We start from the raw sequence: 24,665 nt of genomic DNA, 5'->3' as shown, positions 1-24,665 counted from the left end.
TTGAATTGAATAGTAGCGCAAAACACAGACAGGGAAACCTAAATGGTAGGTCAGCAAAGTCTTTTATGGGAAATGTGAAAAACACTATTTGCCCTTTGTGGAAATGCAATTTGTAGTTCATCAGGAAACCTGCAATCCTCAGCAAACAGACCCTCCTAGAGCTGCTTCTGGTTGAACAAATGGCAGAGGAAGAAGTCTAAGCCCCTCCCCCCCTCCCCGATACAGCAGTACCAATCCAAATCAGGCCCATGCATGCCTAGAAGCGTATCTTACTTCAAAACATACCTCTTCCAATTTGACCTAGAGAAAATATAACCTATATTTAGGGTTTGGTGAGTCTGCTCCAGTATTTAACTCTGCAGATCCCCAACAAAGTACTTCTCTCAGATTTTACCTTAAGCAAGTCTCACAAAAATCAGATGGGAGATTTGGACAAATGATTAATAAAGAAAAAACTGTGTGCATGTTCACACATTTTTACTTTAAGACACTCTTCTAATGAACAACTTTTAAATATAAAGGAAGCTTTGCACATTATGAAGGTGCAACTTCTAAAAGGAAAATGTTTGAAACCATTCAAGAATGGGCATTCTGTCTCTTCAATGATTGCATCGTGGCCACCAGGCTCGCGAGCCAGCATCACAGAATACTCAGCTTAACAGGCACTATTATTAGGGTCATTCTCTCTGTAATCAACTCTTTGTTGTAAAATTAGTGCGGGCCCTCAAGCTCCACCAGTATATTTCTAGCACAGTTAAGCTGATAGCGTTTCAAAAGTTTTATCTGGTCCAAGCAAGATACCACCATACCATCTTAATTCTACAAACCAAAACACAAGTGAACATTCAATATTCCCGGTAGAAATGCTACAGAAACATTTTGCCATGCAAGAAAGGTATTCTAAACAATGAGTACTCGCCGCTGTCAATCTCAGTCCGGATAAACCTACAGGAAAATATGAACACTTCCGGCGAAACATTATACATTATTTCTTTATTAATCAAACCAAATCTCCTCTCACCTTGCATCAAATTAAGAGGTAAAAAAACCTGTTTGTCCGGTCTCATTATTCAGGGAAACCACCACCCAACGCAAATCCCTCGCAGTTCCAGCCACTTCAAAGCCGCGCTCTACCAAATTCAATTTAAAAGTCATTGCGCTTCACCTACCCTCAGGCCTTCATAAGCAGTTAGTAGTAGCAGCCAAATTCCTGTGAGTGACGGGTGCGTAGAACTTCATAAGTGCCAAGTGCCGCATAGACAGGATCCATAGAGCTGGGGTGTGTAACATACGTGAGCCGTAGGACGCATAGTTAGAAGCCCATGCCATCATTCCACATGGGAGTTGGTGCTGTGACTCCTCCAGGCAAGTTTCATGTCCCAGCAAGAACACTGCAAGCAGTTTAGCTGGAGATGGCTGGATCTGATCTCTCTCCCCATCCCCAGGGAAACAACTCTCCACATTTTTTCTGGGATGCAACAAGAAGCTCAAGGTGGGGGAGAATCAGATTATCAGGTTCAGATGATCCCTCCCTCCAGTTTCTCTATTATATACTGCGAACTTGTGTTTCAATTGCAGGAGAAATTCACGTCCCCTGGACAGGAAAATTGGAAGAGACCACAGGGCCATCAAGTCCAACTTCTGCCATGCAGGAACGCACAATCAAAGCACTCCTGACAGATGGCCATCCAGCCTCTGTTTAAAAACCTCTAAAGAAGGAGACTCCACCACACTTCGAGGCAGTGCGTTCCACTGTTGAACAGCCCTTACTGTCAGGAAGTTCTTCCTTATGTTGAGGTGGAATCCCTTTTCGTGTACTCTGAATCCTCTTTGAATACTCTTTGTCATAGTCTCTGGAGTAGCAGAAAACAAGCTCTCTCCATCTTCAACAAGACATCCCCAATTTCAAAATTCAAAAAAATTATACGGGCCTTGTGGAACCATGTACTACTCAGCAGCAGTCAAAATCCCTTATGGTCTACATAACTGTTTGAATTGTGCACTACACTGCCTGAGCAGAAGATCTACTAAAAGAGAAAATAATTTTCCTCTAAAAAGAGGTTAAAGGTACTTTATTTTTACCTCTGTATCTAGCACAGAACGATTTCTTCATCTTCAGTATTTATTTTATTTCATTCATTTATGTCCCTTATGTCAAACCACTTTAGGTAACACAATGCTTTCAAAAACAGCTGCATCTGTACATACCCATTCTCAGAGAGTTATGACACGAGCCTTATCTTGATCCAAAATGAAAAAAATATTGATAATGATTCCTTTTACCTGCATGAGATGGAGAAGACGGCCACCTGCAGCTGTCTCACCATCGTCTTCACAGTCCTGTAAGAAGGTCTGTTTGTCTGCACAGTATATCCTGAAAACAAAGAAAAATGAAGGGTAGGAATCTAGATATACATCTTAGTCTAACATATTTGTTGTTATCTAACAAGACATACATCAACAATTCTGCTTATTCATGGAATCCCCTGCAGTTTCCCAAATGCTAGAAAATCTTTGAATACATAAGTTGAAACAACTGCCAGATTCCTGTTCCATGCTTTATAACAGCACAGAGGTGTGACATTTCAGAAAGGCATTTGCAGGCAGGCACCTACCCCACAAGGTGTCTGTTGTGGGGACAGGAAAGGAAAGGCGTTTGTAATCCACCTTGAGTCTCCTTAAAGGAGAGAAAGGTATGGTATAAATCCAAACTCTTCTTCTACTTCTATTTCTAGATCTGGTTAAAGTAAGCAAACCAACTCCAATACCATGTTTTGATCTTGTTCGCTTTTTTGTGATAAATCATGAGAATCGCCTACTCACCTGTATGCATATATGTTGTGAGTAGCACTGGCAATTTTCTTATTCTCATACAATTGGGCAAGAATATTTTTTACCTGTGTGGGGAGATTTCCACAATTATTAAAATGTATTAAAAACATTAAGATTTTGCAAGGCAAGTCTAACTTGCAAAGCAAGTTAATCCTAAAATTGCTGAATGCCTGTGAACAGATATACCTAAATGCAGCCCTTAGGATGCCCACAGACATGAATAAAATCCTAACAACAAACTCACAGTGTAAGGTGTGCAGCAAAGATTTGCTCTTGACCCCAACTCTTTCCAAGAATACAAAGAACACCTCTGACAGACCACCATGATATTAACCAGCAGGGAGTGCTCCAATGTGAACCTCAGAATCCATGAACTCCCAGCCTAGGTTCTATGGTATTTCCTGTGGTTCTATGGTACTTCCTGTGGTTCATTTCAGCCACAGTCTGAATCCATCAGCTGTGGGTTGTCTGTGACTTCAACTCTCAGATGATCATTCGAATCCTTATTTGACTTGACAAATGTTGGTTTCATGGCCTTCACTTTCTTTGCCTTGACTCCTCATCCTAGCTTGTGTCGCATTGATTCTAGCCAAGGTTAGGCCAAGAAGTATGCAGGCAAAACCAGTTAAAGCAATCCATGTAATAAACCATTGTTTCTGATCCTGGCTCATGTTCATGGTCAGATCATGGTCAGATCCTGTGTCTTTTCCCAATTTTGTTTTCAGAAACTGAAGACGACAGTCTGAGATGCTTTCAACTTTAGATGCCTTTAACTTTAGATGCTTTGTGCCCAACATATTATGGATGCCAATTTGTTAATCTCTGGAATCTAGCAAGATGCCTCTAGTCCTCATCTTACACTTTTAAGGTACTGTTTATAACTGTAAGTACTAAGAGCTCAATAAGGAATTAGGTAGGAATGTTATTAGCAATTGTCTTTTTTGTGTTTCTCTTTATACGTAATAATTATTGTTCTATTCTTGTCAGCTGACTCCTGTTCCCCTGTAGTAGATAAATGCTGCGATGAAGAAACTGTTTTAATAAACAATGCATAATTAATACCACTTTAAGCAAAACATTATTAAAGCTGTGAAAGCTAGAGAGAACATGCCTGGCAAGCAAATTGCTTTTAATTCAAAAGAAAAAAAGCCATCTCTCTAGAGTTATCAAAATACATCTTCAATATTTATCTTTGCAGTATTCCCATTCTTTCTCAGCAAATTTATTTACTGTGTAGGAGAGAGGAACACTGCTACAGCATACCTCGGATTCACAGCATCACTAATGAGAATTTTGTTTGAAAACATCTCCCCAAGTCACTTATAGAGTTTTCCCTTGCTTAAAAATATTAACATCAATAAAGCCAAAATAGAAACCAATGTAAATAACTAACCATGCTCACAGTCCCCCAGAAACGCATTTGAGGCAGAAAGGGAAAAGTGTTGACACAACTGGGTACAGATGTATTCACTGCATATTTGTTGGATCTATTGGGTTGGTTCCTACCCCTTTCCATGCCTCCCACAACTTATTCCACGGACCATGAGATCCACATGGACAAAAAGCCACCTGGAAGCAAGAATAGAATCAGACAAGATCACCCCTTGTTTCTTCTTGTGCCAGTGGAAAATCTGGTGAGATACAATCTCATGCCACTTTTGGATCCATTTTAAAGTTTGAAATATAACTGCATATGCTGACTAAAGAGATTAATGCCCCCACATGAAGCTGCCTTATACAGAATCAGACTACTGGTCCATCAGGGTCAGCGCTGTCTACTCAGACTGGAAGCAGCTCTCCAGCATCTCAAACAGGGCTTTCACATCACCTGCTGCCTGGTCCTTTTAGATGAAGATGCTGATGATTGAACCTGGCAGCTTCTATACACAAACCTTCTATATATTCCATCACTAACCTTTGACCCCTCCTCCCCAGAAATTCATCTGAAAAAAGAGTGGCAGAGAATACAGAAAAAACTTTCACTGCAGCGGATCTTCAACAGTTTTTTTTAAATCCTAAGATTGGTTTAAGGATCCTACGTAAAGCCATACATGTGCATAAATGCTTTGTACAAATCTTAGAACGTGAGAAAACATGTAATAGGTGTAGTTTCTAATCTTTTTCAGTTTGTCCATGTATGCTGCAAGATTTCACTAAAAAAATCAGATACAAATCTTGATACTTCATTAACTTTAAGAACAGACTACTCTCCATGGTCTACATGCAGCAATATTTAAGATGATTTTAGACCAAATGGTTCTCAGGTTTCATCTAGTTGCAAAATTCTATTTTTGAAGAGTCCGTAACTTTTCTAAGCAGTCTAACCAGAGGACACAGAGTTGTTAAACTAAATATTGAGTAAACCAGTCTTTGATTATCAATTGTTCTCTCATCTGTATAACTTTACAGCCAGAATCCACATGAATCTCTATAAACAGAATAATTGCCAAGAAAGAGCAGAGGCCAAAAGTGTTTGTCACAGGAATCTTTGTCTGCTGATACTACACTTGACCATAGGAGAGTATGCTAAGAACCTGACTTCTAGTTTCATTTTTAGTTATTGACTGCTTCAATCACACTGCTTCGTACACTCGCCTGCCCTAGTGCCCTAAAGAAACACATACTATCAGTAGTTTCAAACAACACTACAGGGAACCAACCCAGCTGAAGTCAGTAACTGCTAAGTTTCATGGGACATAGCTATGTGATTAACTTTCACTAGCTTATTTCCCAGAAATGATTCCTCAATCTGAAAAAGCAATTGTTGTTAGGATGCTTGCTGAACTGACTGTTCCTCTTGTACTAATAGGGCTGGCCCAAGATACTCTGTCAGCTGAAGTAGCAAATCTAAATGGCTCCTTCTTTTGGAAAGGAAAACATGTTTATCAAAAATTATTATCAAGCAATGCAACACCTGCCTGAAAAAGAAGCATCACTAACTCAGGATAGCCTTTGCATTTAGTCAACACAACTCAATTTCCATAACATGCACTACACAGGGCATCAATTCATTTCCCATAAATGTATCCGCCCATGAAGTATATGCCCTTTCAGTGTTTTGAGGCTGGACTCAGTCCCTGTGACAGTAATTCTGTTGTGGTTCCCAGTACCTGTTTACAAAGAGGATCGAGTGCTGTTGCCAACAGAATAACAGTATTGCTCCCTACAACTTGATTGAACCATGTGCCCCCCCCCCCCCCTCGCCAAGTGATGCTATTATTGTAGGCTACATTGATCCAGAAACATTGCTGGACACCAGATGAGTGAAGAGGGTGGGCAAAGCCAGGCAGGGGCTTGATCCTGCATGTGGCGCTGAACTAACTCAGCACAACATGCAGGATCTGGCTGACCCTTCCCCCGCCACTGGACTTGAATAGTACTGGTAGGAGACAGACCCTTCATGCAGCACTGAGCTGATTCAGCACACATGGAGATCTCTCTCTCTCTTTCTCCCTCCTCTCCTCCACTTGCTCCCAAGCCTCCATGGGCTGGGGAAATAGCAGGGGAAGGGGGAGAGATTTAAAAAACTGAAAAAGCCAAAGCTTTTTTGGCCCCAAGTATATTTAGCTTTTTTAATACACCTGGGGGGGTTTTATTGGTAAAAGAAAAACTTGGGAAAAAAGCTGATATGGCTTTTTTGGGTTTTTCTGTGATTTGGGTTTACTGAACCATCAAGCCTAATTTTAAGGTCCTGACTCGCAGTTTGAGAACAACTCACATAAACTAATAAAATACTCTGAAAAAGATGATAGTTTCACTGGTATATGCACAATATGTATAAGTAGATTCTCAGTCATAGTTTGTAATAGGTTTGTTTATACTATGATGGCTAAATTTATTTTTCATACAAGTGCCGAACAGATGATGAAAGAATGAAAGTATTTTCTAAAGGAGAACATTACTGACCTGTTTAGGGGTCACAACAGGTGCTAAGTGTGCCTGGAAAGTGCTCCTTCGGTCTGTAATTGGGTTTCCATGATAGATCGGAGGTAATTCTTCATCTGTAATTTAAAATGTCAGAATTCAGACTTGGAGCATAGATAGTGACCTCACCCCTTCAATTGATTCAGGATGCCCCTGATAAAACCACACCACCTCTCTCCTCATAGCCATGATAATGGATTCCATTTCTGTCTAAATCCCTATACTGACTTCTCGTTGATCTCCATATCAACTTCTTAAGTTTTTCTAACTATATCGCTGCCCAGTATTTATAACTCACATGGCATTAAGTATACCCGACACATCTCTGCCATGTATCCTGTAACAACCCTGCTTGTTTGCTCCATTCAGCAAGACCATTTGATCTGAAATCATTTCCCTTTGTCCTCTCCACCTTACCATTTACCAAGTCAGTCTCCACGCTAAAAGACCCTCCACCCTCTATTCATTAAATCACCTGCATCAAAGAGCCCTAAAGAAGAATTTAAATCACATTAAATCACCTGCATCAAAGAATTGAGCCCTAAAGAATAATTGAAGCCATCCTTTTGTTCCTGATCTTTCACTCCTGCCCAAGTCTTCCTTACCCTATCAGACAACATTAGATGCAGCATCTCCCTATGTTTTGATATTTTCTTAGAAACATCTGAGGCAGCAAGGCGATACTTGAATCAGGACTACAATGCTGTTTCCCAATCTAAATTAGGTTCCCAGCTCAATCCTCCACCTTAGATCTCTTCTTCATTCCCAATACAGTTTCCAGTGGTCCACTAATCTCTGAGGACTTGATTCTAGGAAAAAGAGGCTGCAGCAGGAAGGGGGAAGGAGATAAGAATGTTCCTTTTCATTTGGGGCAGCACTGCTTAAATTAGGTATCACTATGAAGAAGCAAGATAAAGGGTGAGAATTCTTCAACATTCTGAACAACATATTTGATTCACTAGATCCGCATCAATATTTCAATACAGCCATGAGCTAGAGTAAAGAATATACCAGAGTATCAGCAGCAGCTGCTTTACCTTCTTCACTTTCAGGAAGATCAAAATTCAGAGTGGCAACTGCATATTGCTGGAATTGTTGACACTGCGATGAAAAGTCTTCTTCATGCTCCACAATAGTTTCCTCAGTATTTTTTTTAATATCTGGTCCTGTTGATACAAAAGTATATACGAGTTTTACTGGCTCTCTTTCAGAGTTCTAGCAAACTAAATGGTTAGAATCCTGGGTGGGACTGAGACCAATAGCAACACCCTAATTATTATTTTTTCATGCCGTCAAGTTACAATTGACTTATGGAGACCAAAATATTACATGAGCGGAAGCCTGGGTGCACCCCTGAACACTCAAAGAGCCAAAAGCCTGGCCTGTGAGATTGTTGTGGCACCATGGTCAGTAAGGCAGTCGAAGGTTGAGTATAGTTCCATCAGTGTCCAAGATGTCAACATAAGAGACAGCAATCCAAGTCCTGAGTCAGGGTCAGTCAGTCCAAGAAGTCCGGATACCAGAAGTTCGAAATACAGCAGAGACACACAGGTGGTACACAGGTGGTTGCAAAGAAAATCCTACAACCACCAAGTATAATGTACTGCTTTAAAAAGCCCTTATATCCCTGGGATAGCAGAGCCAGCTGTTGTGTATTAGGCTGTTCTGGCATTCCAAGCCAAGTGCCATACACCAGCCTTGCTCTGCCTCATTGCTGCTGTCAGGAAGTGATCTATGCTGGGCTTGCAGCCAGGCATTGCGTCATCTTTCTTGCATTTCTAATCGAAGTCACCTTCTCCATTGTTCCAGAGACTTTGGTGAGTCAATCACTGTTGAGTCTCAGGCACTGCTGTAGTCCCCCAGCTGGAAGGCTGCAGACGCAATCAGATGTCTTCTACCTACAGCTGTTCCTCTGCTCTCAAAGTGACTCCCTCTTCATCTGAGGTGGTCTCAGCAAGCTGATTCATGACACTTCATTTCTGAAGAGTGTTGGCCTGTAGCTCAGCCCTGGTATACACAGGGTTAAGATCTCTATAATCCCCCATAATGCACACATTTTCTCCTTGTTGGCAGAAGGAAGTTTTTGCTAGCTACAGGGGCTTTATGTATACTAACAGATAATACCAGGACCTAATGTGGGTTTAACATCAAGCAAGTTGGACATGTGTCTGATCCCTTTTACTACAACAGCCATCCAATCAGTAGGAGAAAGAGAAGGGGCCACACATCTTCACTGCTGGCACTCATTCACACTCACAAAGAAGGGGCTTCTGAGATAGCACATGGCCCATACTGCTGTTCCTCTGCCAGTTAGCAATAATGCAAATTAGAAGGAACAACTGCCTTCTCTGAAACTTACTTCAATTGCCCACTCATCTAACTAGGGATCACATCATCACATGTCAGCCCTCTGAGGGGAAACCAGGAAGCCAGCAAAATCTGGAAGAAGTCATGGAGCATTACCTGGAACAGACGACTGAGATTTTTCTATCAAAATTTCCCGAATCTTCTCCACCCACAGATAAAGGATACTTTCACCAAGGTTCTGTCTGGAAATCAGGAAGGGGGGAAAGTATATTATATTATGAAAATACCTAAAACATTTTGTCTGTAGCATCTTATTAAATTACATATGCAGTAAAAATCACATTGATTCCAGGTCGCCGGGGGGGGCGGAGGGTTTCCAGCCGCCGGTGTGGGAGGGGGTCTCATTGGCACCGGCCCCCTCGGTTCGCCGCCTGGGGGTCCACCTGGATTCGTCTCTTTCTATGGAGACCCAGGTGGCCCATGTAACCCGGGTTGCGTTTTTCCATCTTCGCCAGGCCCGGCGGCTGGCCCCCTTCCTCTCCCAGGCGGATCTGGCCACAGTGATTCATGCAACGGTCACCTCCAGATTAGACTATTGCAACTCGCTCTACGCAGGCCTACCCTTGAGGTTGATCCGGAAATTGAAACTGGTCCAGCATGCGGCGGCTCGTTTGCTCACGGGCGGTGCCTCTAGAGATCACATCATGCCCGTGTTGCACCGTCTGCACTGGCTCCCAGTTGAATTCTGAATCATCTTCAAGGTACTGGTGTTAACCTTTAAGGCCTTACGCGGTCTGGGACCCTCGTACCTCAGGGACCGTCTGGCCCAATATGTCCCACGTCGGTCTCTGCGCTCGGCAGAGGCCAATTTACTGGAGATCCCCGCCCCCTCTATGATGCGGCTGGCCTCCACCAGGGCCAGGGCTTTTACGGCCCTGGCCCCTGCCTGGTGGAATGCTCTTCCTCCAACTGTCCAGGCCCTGCGGGACCTACATGAGTTCCGCAGGGCCTGTAAGACTGAGTTATTCCGCTGGGCCTTTGGGGAGGCCGGCTGCTGATAGGTGCCCATTAACAACTAAGATCCGCTGTTCCCCTCTCAGGGGAGTTGAGGAGTTAATGGCTAAACGCCATCTGTTTTAACTGACTATGAATTAGGAGCGCTGCTTTTAACTGATATGAATTTTAGTATTTTATTTTGTTATCCGCTTTTTATTGTGATATAAACCGCCCTGAGCCCTTTGGGGGAGGGCGGTATAAAAGTGGAACTAATAAATAAATAAATAAATAAATAAATAATATGGTGCTGCTGGTAAAGACATGGTGTCTTGTTCAGTCTGAGCTCTCATTAGCTTCAGGCTGCACTCACTGAAAGGGAGAAACAGCTGGCGAAAGAGTAGGTTGGGTCTAACTCTGGCCTCCTTGGTCATTTTAAGGGCCTTTCATTTGACAGGTGGGCTAGTTGGGACTATTTTGACCCACTTGTTCTGGTAACATTCAGGATCAGTGAGTGCAAGCGTACCATTTCAGCAGAAGAGACAGCCCTCTTCATCCCCACCACCCTTTTCTTTTTAATTTCCCACTTTTGCTTTCTCCTGTTTACGTTTCCTTTTGTAACTGCTGTAAGGTCTTTTCTAGTACTGCCAAGAAAGAAAATAGAGAAGCCTCTTTTTTTGGTTTAGTTTGTTTGAATTATACTAAATGGGCTTCAGGACTCTCAGACTGAAAAGCATTCAAGACCGGTGGTTAAAAAAATAGCTGATTTGTTTATTCTCTTGACAAGAAGTGGGGAACTCTTCTTGGCTGTGAGGTGCAGTGATTAGAGAGTTCTGGGTGTGATTTGTGGGCACTTGGGAGATCCTTTTGCTGAAATCTCTGTTCGGGATCCGTTTTATCTCTTGTTTTGGAGTTACTGAACTGGTCCTGTACAGTTATGAGGCCTTATGCCTTTGAGCAGATTACAGAAACACTTGGCTTGGCAAATACAAGATTTGTGGACTTAAATACATTTCAGCTTGACAAGTACCTAAAGGTAAAGGTAAAGTTTCCCCTTCAGTCGTGTCCGATCCTTGGGTACCACTGTGAGAAGTGATTTCATAGGCAAGCCGTTTTTGTGGGGTAGTTGGCCATTGCTTTCCCCATCTATTCTTTACCCACTAGCTATGTGCTAGGTACTCATTTACCGACCAAGGAATGGATGAATGACTGAGTTGACCCATGAGCCAGCTGCCAGGATATCTGACCCACAGGGGGCTTGAACTGCTGACCGTGTGAGTGGACGTGCAAACATTTAACCACTACGCCACGCGGCTCCTTGACAAGTACCTACCTGGGGAAATAAAGGAGAAGATACGTGTAACCTCTTTTGGCAGTAAGTAACGGTGATGAGGGATCTTGGAGTGATTTACAAGCATTTGAGAAACCCTTCTGCAAAAGTAAAAGATTTTGGAGGTATGCTGGGTTAAGCTTGGGCTGAGATTTGTTTAAAGATTTTCAGCTGGAGATAGTTTAATACCATTGTTACTGAACCGTGGGAACAAGAAACACTCTTATTTCAAACCCCACTTTTTAATTTAATGAACAAGCATTTCCTGGAACTATGATGTTACATGTGAACTATTGAGAAACGTTCTGAAAACGTTGCTGCCACCATGTGGTTCTGAGAAAGAATTTCAATTCTGATCTTTTTATCTTTAAAGGTCCATAAACTCAGCAGAGACAATCAAACGGCTTTTATCAATCTCTCAGCAGATAAGACAATCATAGATCAATATGAAAGATCTTAGAAGTTTAAAAGAGGAAATTAAACAATCAAAATTTAATGCATATAAAGATTTGGGGAAAAAAATTCAGAATTCCATACAGGAACTAGCTTTGACCATGACTATAATTAAAAATTCAGAAACAACAGATGAAGTAGGCCTTGAAAAAGAATGTGGAGAGTCTACAAAAAGATACCCTCATTGGTGAAGATCTTTGATACTGAGCAGACTTATAAAGAACCATTAGTTGCAAGGAAGATTGATATACTAAGCTTTTCAAGACCTACAGAACATACTCCTGAAGAAAAGAAAGCCTAACTTTATAAGACAAATTGTTTTGAAAGAAGAAGCAGAATATAATAGACAAATCTGACTTGCTTCAGAAGTGCTCCTATCTACAGGGAAAATACCCATAAAAACTGCAAATCAAGTAAAACAGCTGGACACACGTCTCACAGATGAAGGTCCCTCTGAAGACTCCAGGTTTGACTTTAGAGAAAAGCCACCAGAACATATAAAAGATCAGTGTGAAGAAGTGTTCCTGTTGCGGCACCCCTCACCCCTGCCTTTTGACAATCAGCTACCCAGGAAACTGCAAGAAAATGGACAGACTCCTTTTAAATGTCAAAAACAGTCTCCAGAGGGAAAAAACCTCCAGGATATTTTAAAGATCTACCACCCACAAGAATGCAAGAAAAAGACTGAAGTGTATGCTGGAAATGCAGTGAGAAACCTGTTCTATTTTTTCCTTATGTTAGAAGATATAAAAAGCCTGGATATTAACTAACACTGAAATGTTTAAAATATTAGGTAGATAACGATATGTAATACCCATAGGAATTAATTATATGAGTATGATAGTTTGAAGGAACTGCCAAACTTATGTACTAAACCTGTCTTTTTTTTCTTTCCTTTTTTCTTTATTATTTAAAATGGTACTTGGTATCCTTTAAGCACAAGTTTATGTCTTACTAATATGATTTTGATGAAAAAGAACACAAAATAATGCATATATTTATAACATATATAATTTTAATATGAATTTATTTACCAATTACAGTAAGTGCAATGGTTGCCTCTATATGAAAATTTGAAGGAGTTCCTACTTAAGAGAATTGGGAAGTTAAAATGGGATAATACTTTGGTATGGTAAAATTAACTGAATAGAAGCCTAGAATATTTATTGAAAGAAAATGGAGGGACTTACCTTAAATATTATAACATACAAAATATTATTAAGTTTTTGTTCTACTAATATGATTTTAATGTACAAGTACATGAATTAATGTATATCTTTTTAACAAGTGTGTTAGTATGAAGAGATTGCCAAATTTACATATCAATGTTGTTCTTTTTTCTTTTTTATATTTTGAATTGTAATCAGCATGTTAGTTCCACTAGTTATTAATGTAGATCCATTTATTTTTATTTTTCCCCTCTCCTTTTTTCTTTTTTTTTTGTATTAAGTTTTTATACGATGAAAAACAATAATTTTTTTTAATAGAATAATATGGTGCTGAGTTTTAACTTCGTCCCATCAGGTGTGAGACCTAGAGAATTTTTAACACACCATGGTCACAATGCAAAGAACCACAGCATTGGTTCTGCACTTTGCAGCAGCCTTCTCATCACAAAGGCAAATTTATTTGGAAACTGAGGAGTTTCCAGAAACAGTTTGTAATGCACATGAGGACTTGTTGGTGACACTTAAAAAAATTCCAACTGTATTAGTGTCCTTAAGAATGTCTTGGTCACTCTCTGAACATTAACGGCTGAATTTTAGATCTCATCATATCATGAAGACTGAAAAAGAAATCACTCTCTCTTATATGAAACTTTGATTTCCCAGCAAACAAGTTCACATTTCAAGATACTTTTCCCACATTACTGCCACCTGCTGGATTCCTGCATGAAAAACATTTCATAACAGAATTTGCATTTTTAAAATGGAGTTCTACCAGGTCGGTGATGTCCAGGCAGATTCTTAAAGCAGACATTCCCAAACTTTTTGAGTCAATGAGCACTTTTCAGCAGAGAAATTTGTCCAGGAGCACTGCTGTTGCCCTTATATCAAAAGCATGTATGTGCATTCTTAGCTGTTTTTATCTAACTGTATTTTGCAAGTTGTCACTCTTATACATATAGCAAAAGATTTTATTGGCCAAGTATTGGAAAGGACATAAGAAGCCATATGCAAGTCTTGTGAAACATGCCAGTTTGTGGGCAAAGAAGCTGCAAGCAGGCAAAGCTGACTGAGGTGACACATGACATACATTTCAGCCTTTAATACTTGCTATCTACACTGCTTCACAGCATGCTGTAGGAGTTAAATAATTGTATTGTCGAAGGCTTTCACGGCCGGAATCACTTGGGTGCTGTGTGGTTTCCGGGCTGTATGGCCGTGTTCTAGCAGCATTCTCTACTGACGTTTCGCCTGCATCTGTGGCTGGCATCTTCAGAGGATCCTCTGAAGATGCCAGCCACAGATGCAGGCGAAACGTCAGGAGAGAATGCTGCTAGAACACGGCCATACAGCCCAGAAACCACACAGCACCCAAGTTAAATAATTTCTTACTGATACTTAACGATACAGTTCACAGCTGCACAAATTCACAATTTTGAGATCTTGTTATATTTATTCCAATCTCTTTGCGGAGCAAATGGAAATGCTTTGCAGAGGACCAAATGCTCCATGGAGCACTGGTTGGGAATTGCTGTCTTAAAGCACTTCCTTCAAATGACAAATCATGCTTAAAAAGCTACCAAGTATTCCACAGAACATTTGTGCAGATGTAGCTTTGAAACTGAGACTTATTTTAATTTTGGGGGAAAAGAGAATCAGACAGACAAACCAGGGCAAAGTACTTATTTTAAAAGTAGCACACAATTATCATTTTTCTTGCTATCTGCAAAAGTGGCATACATACACTCCTAGAACTCTCTCAGCCACAAATAGAAGTACTGCATTCTAGATGATGCCACGCTGTCTAAATTGACAATGTAAACCTATGCACAACTACACCCTTCTAAACTAAGTGAAGTCCTTGGACTTAGAAAGGTGTAACTATGCCAAGGACTGTTAGACTACGTTCTTCCAGTTGTATTTAACACACACATTGTCACATTTCTGTAAACCTATACTGTGTTAATTCATAAGCAGCAAGGGATTTGTTGCAGAGGGTCTGATGGCATATTACAACTCCTGATAACTTACCTAGTCATGATGTATAATAGTAAAACAGGACAAGTTACCAATCATTTTAAATAACAAATCAAAGCTGTTCAAAAGCCGTTTTGAAAATAAAGATATCAACTTCTTTTTCACACCATACCAGCACAGCTTTGATTTGCTGTTTAAAGCTTATACCATGTTTTCCTTGCTTTGCTGAATCATTTTAAACGGTCTGGTAGTACAGTACACTTTATAAACAAAGCATAATAGCAATTTTAAAAGCAATCTGTATTATATGTTTATTTATTGTATTTACCCCATTTTTCCTCCAAGGAACCAAGATGCTTATATGGGCTCATCTTCTGACCTACCCACTTATCCTCAACAGCCCTAAGAGATATCGTGTTTCCCCGAAAATAAGACAGGGTCTTATATTAATTTTTGCACTAAAAGATGTATTAGGGCTTATTTTCGGGGTAGGGCGTATATTTGGGGAAATACAGTATCTTCACAATTCATTAAGTCGGGCTCTCGGCAACCTGTTGCTTCCCCCAACACGTGTGACACAAGCTGCATCCTCACTGGCAGGGAGCACAGGGCATTGTCCACTATTGTGATCTGTAACTACCGGTAGGGCTTATTTTTGGAGGAGGGCTTATATTTTAAGCATCCTCCAAAAATCCTGAAGAATCATGATAGAGCTTATTTTCGGGGAAACACAGTAGATTAAACTAAGAGACTGTGATTAGCCCAACATACCCAAGTGAGCTATATGATACAATAGGTGTCCCTGTTCCTAACCATTAATCTTGGAATCTCATCTCCGCTCAACTTCACAGCATTATAATCAAACCTATCCACAAATTTCCAACAGTTGTACAATCTATTGCTTCAAACACAGCAGTGCACTGTGATATAGCTGCTTTAGAAAGCAATCCTAAACAGGTTTACTCTCAGGAAAACATTCTTAGCATTACCCTGTTAAGAAATCTTGTTATAGTAACTCATGCATCACTAAAAGGAACTGCAACTTAAACATTCAATATGTAAGTATACATGGCATGCTCAAGTCTCTGTTAGATGGGGTATTATAATTATTTCATAGACTTGTTGTGACGAATAAAATATAAATTTTACAAAACTACAAGTGCAGAAAATTTAAAAAATATTTTTCAGAGCTAGCAGCCCAATTTTACGTGTTCTACTTACTCATAGATTTCTTCCAGGTTATTTGCTATTTCTGCATACTCCTGTCCTAGAAGCCAAGGAGCACTTAAATAAAAATGAATGTACATATTATGACATTTCTAAATTACTTTCACATTAAGTCAACAACAATTGCAGGAATGTTGGAGCTTAGATACTATGGCAAACTACAAATATGCAGAGGCTCAGCCATTCCTATCTCATGTAAAAGAGATAGCAATCATCTCAGCAGAACAATGGGAACAAAGGATTTGGGAAAGAAGTGATGTCAGGACAAGGAGGAAAAGACATGGACAGAGTATGAGGCTCATCATGCATTAAGCACTTTCCACAGGGCTCCTAGCCCCGCAGTCCCTCCACAATGGGGTTTAAACACAAGGAGCTGCCCAGTGGTGGGATTCAAAGGATTTAAAAACCAGTTCCAGTGATGGGATTCAAATAATTTAACAACTGGTTGTATACAAGCACAATTTTAACAACCGGTTCTGCCGAAGTGGTGCGAACCTGCTGAATCCCACCACTGGAGCTGTCCCACTGTGTGCCACACAGCTCACGATCACCTACCCCCACATTGCTCAAAGGGAAAGAGTGTGAAATCCAAAAGGAAATATTGATATTACCCTTTAAAGATAATATCGATACTGCTTATATCGATACTGCTTATATCGATACTGAATTTTAAGGGGAAAATTAGCTGTCAATTTCCCCCTCCCCACTGCTCTCAGGGATTGATGGGAGGTTTTTCCCTTAAAATTCCCTTAAAAGCTATAATGCAGCCTCCACAATATCAATGTAATTTAAAAAGCAAACCAACCTTTACCCTTTGCCCTTGATCCAGACAGAGGGGCATCAGGGATCTCCGCCAACACAATTTTAATGGTGTCAGTACAAGAATCTCTGCCCTGCAGGAATCACATGCTTGCTGTGGGACACAGCACCAGTGTATAATCGACCTGAGTGGAAATTTTAGCCTCCTTTCAGGAAACATTATGTGAACAACACGCTTCTTTTTTTCATTTTGTTCAGGCTTGCAGTTTTTTAATTCTTCTTCATAAAAAAATGGCTGTGTTGAAAAAGTGTCCAAACTATATTCCCATTTAGGATTTTACACTATCTTCCTCCAGACCATTCTTCCCAGAAACCAACTTGAGGCTCCTATGCTTATTCCTATTGAGATTAGGGGTAAAATGATCAGGAAGCTTCTCATCTGGCCCTGAAACAAAGCAGTGTGGTAGTATACGTACAGAATATTCCAGTTGCCTACTGACCCATGACCCTTCACTGGCGACCCTGAGCTTGTAAAACAACTGATAGCAAATGGACCACATCTTTCTCCCCAGTCCACTGACATTATGCCATGTCTAGCAAAGCTATTCCTGCTGTTGCTGCTGACACATTCCCCACAGACACTGGCAGGAAGCGGTGAAAAGCTCTCATTTTCTGAATGAATTGTACTCAATAAAAGTTTTACAACTATTTTTGATATGTGCACTTCATATAGGAGGGGCTACTTTTATTTGTGCCTCAGGAAGGAATGTAAAAGATTGGACAGACAGCCAAAAGAAGGATCAAGATGGCCTTACTCAAACGGTAGATTGCTAGTGTACACAGCTAGCTTGTGAAAATAATGGATATTGCCAGATGAGAGCAATGGAAAGAAAATGCACAGGAAACTAGATATTCCAAATGAGAGTTTTCACTTACTTAAGCTGATAAATAGGCGGTGCTGTAGTCGGATATTCAGGAGGTAGGATCACCTGAAAGATTTCAAAGGTAAATAACCAACACAGCTACACACCCCAACCCACCCCACCAAAATCCTGCTGAAAAAAAGCAATCCTTAGCATTCGGAACAGATCTGATAAATTAACAGGCTTTTTAATAACCAGACACCAACATTCCCTTTACACTGCAAGTCTATAAACGCTGCTTGGAAGTAAGTCCCACTGAATAAAGAGGGACTAACTTTTGAGTAGACAACAATGAATCAGGATATTGAGCAACTACCTAATGGTACTCCTGCCTTTTACTGATATCTATTAGATATCTATTAGATGCTGGTTCTGGGGACAAAGAACCCTGAGGAATGACACCAGCCAGGTCCGCAGTGGTGATGGGCAATTAGTAGTCACTTTAGCCTGAATTCAACCTTAGATAGCAGTGGGAAGAATGAAGACTAAGGTTCATTGATGGATCACAGACAAAATTTGGGGGGATTTCCAAAATGCTTGCTGATTACTAGTATTCTGGCAAGGAATGCTGGACTTTGGTCTAATCTAGCCAGCAATTGTTATGTTATTAAGCAAGAGTACACACACAGGATCAAGGCATAATAAATGTTTGTGAAAAGATTCTGAAAATGCACTTCTGTTTTGTAGCTTTAGAATATTTTGGTGGTCCACAAAGAGTCTGTTTTTTAATTAAGTTACACAAGACTGAAGCTTACATTTGCCTTAAGGGGTTCAGTCTCATGCAAGAATAAAAAGCTATAAAACTACCGAGGAAAGAGATACTGATCAGCTGCCATTTGTATCATAGCTTCTCCCTATCAAACAAAATAACTGATATACACAAAGACATTTTAATGTTGTGTAGGATGTTCCTACATTTTCTATTTCCTTGTGGAAGTCCCACCACCACCACCAATTGATGGTTGACCCCTAGGCAACTGAACAGCCCTTTGGTGTGGCTTGTGTTGTTTTGTAGCCTGAATTGTGTCCCATCTTCTTACAAACAAGGGCTGAGCACAACCAATTGTGCTCAGTAAAATCAGGTTCAGGACAGATGCAGGCGAAACATCAGGAACAAGATCTACCAGACCACTGCCATACAGCCCAGAAAACCCACCACAACCAGAAAAAAATTCTAGTTCTCCCACTGTGGCTTTGAGAAGCAGCAGTGAGGAGAATTTTTCATCCCTTGCAAAGAGTGGAGCCTAAACCTATTCAGCTTTTTCAGCACCAGCTAATTCAGCTCTACCAAATAGCCCATTTTTTCCTTGTTTTTTTTTAAAAGCAACGAAAAAAACTGATAAGAATTTTTTGGGTGACGTGGGTTTACCGAATCACCGCCCAAGAAACTATCCAGTTGTGTTTTTTCTTATTACAGTTATAGTTAATTCTTCCAAGCCTGGCTTGCCATTTCTGGTTACACTTTAAAACTAAGATTTCTTGCATTCTTACACTGTGCTATAAAAGGAAGTAAAGGAAACAAAATGCCTAAATTCAATTGTTAGAATTTATTTCCAGGTTTGCTTCCAGGTTTTGCTCTATTTGGCATTCACACTGGAATATAAATATTCACTCAAATGCTGTCTCCTACTATCCCACTTAGATGTAATCTTTCCCAAACCTGGTTTGATCCTTCAGAAAAGATCACTGTCAATGTCCCTTTGTTCACCTATGGACAGACAGGTGTGCACTTTAAGGTCCCATCCACATTGGTGTCTTTTCCTTGCCTCAGTTCCCCCACAGTCACCATTTCCCCCTAGACTACCACAAGGCTTTTTAAAATTGCTAAATTGCTGCCATCCAATAACCTTATAATGATATCTTGCCGTGGCCTAATAACTCATCTAAATTCACAGGGGTTTTTTTAGTAATTCTCTAGCCCCTTCCATTGCAGAAATAAAAAGGAATGTTGCATTTCTTATACCTCAGCTGCAAAAAGGATTAAAGGCCTGTTTGAAAGAATGAAGGAATTCAGAAGAGGGACTCAATGATGGCAGCAGATTACAATGGATTACTATTATACAACTATAGAAATATAGCAATTGCCAATTTAAAACAAAAAGCCCAACAAGACCTCAAAGGGGGGTGGTGGCAGTGGGTAGGGAATGCAAGACAAGGAAAGCGTGGAGAAAACAGCCAAGTGGATGCTCCATTGCTGGTACCAATGCCTCTGCAGTCACCGCAGCAGCAAGAGAGACACAGAGAAAAATATGAATGGGCATTAAAATCCTGCAGATTCCTGGACACTGCCTGGTCTGTCTGTACCATCTCTAAAATATTAGCATTCTTATGCAAAATGTAATTTGCTCAGGAACCAGAACTGCAAACCACAAGTGATTACAGTTTGCAATTCTGGTTTCGAGACAGACTGTAAGTTTGCATGTAACCGTAGACTAATTTCACAACAAAAACAAAATGGGGAGAGGATCTCAGTGTATGATGAGCAAAAAAGCTGCCTAACTGGTGATTTGGTTTTACAACGAAATCAAGTTTGCTCAGTTACATCCAATTTAGCTAACTTGATTTGCAGAGATTTTCCTCCAAGATTAACTGAACACCAAAAGCAAAACAACTTTTCCCATTCAGTCAGATCTATTGTGCCTAATCTATGGATGTCAAGAGAAGAAAAAAGATTAGAATTATATTCTGAAGCCAATGTTTTAAAGATATGATGACAAACACAGTGGAATTTTTCCATTGAACTCCTGCCCCCCCCCCCCCCCTCGGCTTACCGCAAACTGCTTCTCTGCTCAGTTTCAAAAAAAGTCTGCTATTAAGCAGTGGGAGCAGGGCGAGGAGTGGCTTAATACCCATTCTGGGATCACAGATAGGATTGCCAACTATCTAGAACAGGGGTAGGGAACCTTTAACACTCAAAGAGCCATTTGGACCCGTTTTCCACGGGAAAAGAAAACACTTGGAGCGGCAAATAATTTTTGACATTTAAAATAAAGATAACACTGTATATATTGGGCTTTTTTTACCTTTTACTCCGCTCATTCTGAGAAGCGCATGGATGCGTCCGTCCTGCTGCCTGCAGGGCGGGCAAGGATGGGGCCAACGGCTCGGCCTCGCCGGCCACCGGGAAAGCGCCCGCCCCGCTCCAATGGGGCAGGCGAGAGGGGAAGCCCGCGGCGCGGCCCAGCCGGCCGCGGGCAGTTGGTGCGCCCACCCTGCTGCCTGCAGGGTGGGCAAGGATGGGGCCAGAGGCTCGGCTCGTGGAGCCGCAGTGCAAGGGCAGAAGAGCCGCATGCGGCTCTCAAGCCGCAGGTTCCCTACCCCTGATCTAGAAGAAAAAAATGCTGTGTCTCTTTAATAGGGAATGAATAATATGCAATTTTAAAAGGTGTTATTTACCTCCATAGCATGAAAAACTTCAGCAGTCCATTTCTACACATTAACCCTCTATTAAAGCGACAGGATAGTTCTCTTCAGGCCTGTTTGGCAATCCTATTCACAGAGTAAGTTTCACTGCCCTTTGGCTGAGAGAGACAGATTTACCTTTTAAAAGAAAATGACTAGAGACCAAAAAAATCACACAGTAATATATACAGGTATCAAAAAGGCTTGAATCTTAAACAAGGCTCCAGATTACAGGATCCCCAGTAAAGATTCTTAAATTGCAAAGTTTAAGCCAAATTTTGCAACAACAAACCTACCTGCAGACAGAGAGTCCATGTTGGATGTTCCAAACAATCACTGATCTTAATGCAGAATATTTTTTCATCTTCATCAACAGCACACCATTCATCACCATATATAGCAGACAGGGCTTCAATTTCTTCTGTCTGAAAGAAACAATGAAGTTAAGCTATTCTGCCTTGTTCACTGTATTATTACTCACATGCCAAAATTTTGGTGAATACAGCAAGGCATGAAACTTATTCATCAATATCCAAATGCACTATTTTTCCTTTGAAATACACTACTACAAACTCATTTTATCAAATTTTGGAATGGATTATATAAAGTCACTTCTGTGTAGTTGGTACTGCAGTGTTATACCCCAAAACATCTGCACTTCTACTAATGGGTATGACTCATAAAATTGAGTGTAAGGTTTGCAGCCCAAATACAAGAGTGCAATCTGAATGTGTGCTGGAATCCAGAAATATTTAGCATATACATTGTGTCTTGGAGGGTTCAGAGACTTTTGCTTAAATTATCTTGTGCTAAGATACACAATGACCCTATTGCAGCTGGAGACTGAGGTTGATTTGTCTAAAGCCAAATGGCCAAAGTGAGTCTCAAATTTCCTGATTCATACCTCAGTCTCAGTTTTGGTGCTGTTGTGACAGTACTGGTTTCTCCCATGTTCTCAGCACTGTTGACAAAACTGTGTAAAATATTGAAGACCACAAGGAATGGTCCCAATGCATCCATGTTGAGCTTAGCACTTTCTCTAGGATTTTGGTACACAACAAGCTTTAAAATCTAGAGAGGAATGGCTGCTATTCTTTAACTACAGTAATGTAAGCAGAAACTTGGCCTATGCCAAAGCGGCTACTTAGGAACAGGTTAACACACTTAATTCCAAGTGAACATACTGTGGGGCCAGAGCCGCTTCTCTGGTCCTACACAGCAAGATTAGTTTTAAGAAAAACTAAGTTAGAAATAAAAGCAAAAAGGCATCTGACATTAGAAAACAAACAGACAGTTTTACTTAGCAGAATTTAGATCAGTTACAGAATATAAACTCTCCTTCAGAGGGAGAGGCACTGCATTTAGAAGGTTACAGAATACAGATAAGTCAAGAAGGTGACCTTCCCCCGAAGGAGAGGCACCCCAATACAATGTTTAGAATGTTACAGGAGGTGACCTCTCCCGAAGGAGCGGCCTTGGTGCTCTCAAGCGAGAGACACGGCCAGTAGAGGAAGACCTGAATTTTTGTAGATGCAAAAACGTCACACAGTCCATCCCCTTACTCTACGTCACACGCTGCATTCTTTCTGTAATTCAAACGCTACATGCTGTTAGTTTATGGCCTCTATGCATATACAAAGGATAGTAATAAAAGCTAGCTCACTGTCTTCAAGAAAAACCCGTTCTCTGAGTTTGGCTCTCAGAGAGAGAGCTATGCCCTCAAGGTATGCAGGACATTCTTTTGGATCATAAAACTTCTCTGTTCAATTCCCCAGCATGAAATGTTAAAACATGATTCTAACAATTATACAATGATTCTAAGACAATAGAATTATAGTGAAATACAAATACATGTGAATATCTCATTTATCATTTGTGTTCATTTAACTATATAGAAAAACACTTGTTCCCATTTAACTAATCACATTGGTTTAGCTAGTTCTAACCCAAAAACCTAACCAAGAAAACAAGGTAACAAAATGCATCTTGTCTTCTGTCACGTAGCCCCTCTATGCCAAGATACCAAAGATGTTATCCTGGTGGCCTGCATATTCACTGAGAAACCTGGTGACATTCCTTTGACCTGTTGCTAAAACATGCAGGTTTCTGCTGGTCACTTACACAGAAGCTCCATTTTGATTCTTAGCTTCTTTGATTCTATAACTTAATCCATGTTTCTTAATTAAACAATTTAATAAACATTCTGATCCATTCCCACAATACTTAGGATTGAATTGTAAAGTTCAAAGGGCCAGGAAGACATTAAGTTCACATGTGGAATGTAGAGTAGCTACAACAACCCATACTATACTAACATGCCTGATAGGACTTCAGCAAGCAAGCCAAACCACACACTACAGAGGAGAAGAAAAAAGCACACAAAGCGATCCCTGTATCACAGCCGCATTTACTTGGAAAACAAAGACAGAGAAATTATAGACCATGGATGCATGACTTCTATTTTATATATATATAAATTATATATTTTTTTTCTATGCCCTTTTATAGGCTTTAATTTGTCACTACCAATATATATTCATGTTTAACTCAGAACAGTGCAACTGGAAAAAAAAGGAAATGAGTGGGGCTAGAGAGGGTTTTTACTCAGCGAGGTTTCTGAATGACTATTGGAGATTTGATTGGCTGTGCAGTTTTTTTAAAACCCTGCTTCGGCAGCTGCTGCCAGTGCACAAAGAGATCTTTGTGCACACTACCCAACATTACTGAAGTTAAAATGTAGCTACCCTTTTGTGGCTGGCTCCGCCTCCTGCAGCAGCCATTTTGTAGCAGCATTTTGCTGCTGTGCCTGTTGTGAAGTGTTGGAATCCCCCAAAAGGTTGGGGATTCCTGCTGTAGGGTTTTCAAGACAAGTGACTTCTGGTGATGGTTTGCCTGTGTGTTTAGCATCTTTGGGACTTCCTTGATGGTCTCGATCCAAATACTAACCAGGTCTGACCCTTCTTCCCTTCCCAGAGTTGAAGACAGCAGAGCAGGCTAACCTGGGTTATCCAAGTCAGGGCTGACTCACTGTGCCACTAGACTCCTGTTTTTAAACTGCTTTGCAAACGAAACGACCGCAAATCTCATCAAATACCTTAAATTCCTATAGTAAACCGACAAAAAAAATGGTCTCCTCTCCCTCAACCTTAAAACTGAGACAAGCACTCGTACAGGAGACGTTAAGAGTCGCACTCAACAACTCCCTTCCTTGCCGCAGGGAGTGGCGTTCTCACTTGTCTTTGGGCCGTCTCCGGGTCAGTCGCCGCCATTGGGTTGAGAGGAGGCAAACTGACCCAAGTCTCGGTAGGCTCCCCGCAGAAAAGCTCTTTAGAAGGCATGCGCGAGAAAGGCGGTGTCGCATGCGCAGCAGTG

At 40.8% G+C, this 24,665-nt stretch overlaps 1 protein-coding gene across 2 annotated transcripts; it reads right to left on the bottom strand.

Moving 5' to 3' along the window:
* Positions 1-708: 708 nt before the first annotated feature.
* IMPACT (impact RWD domain protein) lies at positions 709-24,646 on the bottom strand. 2 transcript variants are annotated; one of them, XM_048508306.1, is made up of 10 exons: positions 24,527-24,646; positions 21,590-21,718; positions 17,905-17,957; positions 16,204-16,266; positions 9,220-9,305; positions 7,794-7,922; positions 6,739-6,833; positions 2,824-2,897; positions 2,284-2,374; positions 709-852 (listed from the first exon to the last, which is right to left on the bottom strand). In XM_048508306.1, the coding sequence occupies exons 1-10, from the start codon at positions 24,629-24,631 to the stop codon at positions 820-822; spliced, it is 858 nt and encodes a 285-aa protein (XP_048364263.1). In that variant the 5' UTR covers positions 24,632-24,646; the 3' UTR covers positions 709-819. The 2 variants fall into 2 exon arrangements, 1 of the variants encoding a protein (XP_048364263.1); XR_007245515.1 differs by lacking the exon at positions 709-852 and adding an exon at positions 4,226-4,401 and having other exon boundaries at positions 2,322-2,374.
* Between the last annotated feature and the right edge of the window lie 19 nt (positions 24,647-24,665).

This window comes from Sphaerodactylus townsendi, linkage group LG09 (genome assembly GCF_021028975.2).
Source record: "Sphaerodactylus townsendi isolate TG3544 linkage group LG09, MPM_Stown_v2.3, whole genome shotgun sequence".
In the NCBI taxonomy this organism is placed as follows: domain Eukaryota; kingdom Metazoa; phylum Chordata; class Lepidosauria; order Squamata; family Sphaerodactylidae; genus Sphaerodactylus; species Sphaerodactylus townsendi.
This window is presented reverse-complemented; position numbering and strand designations above follow the sequence as displayed.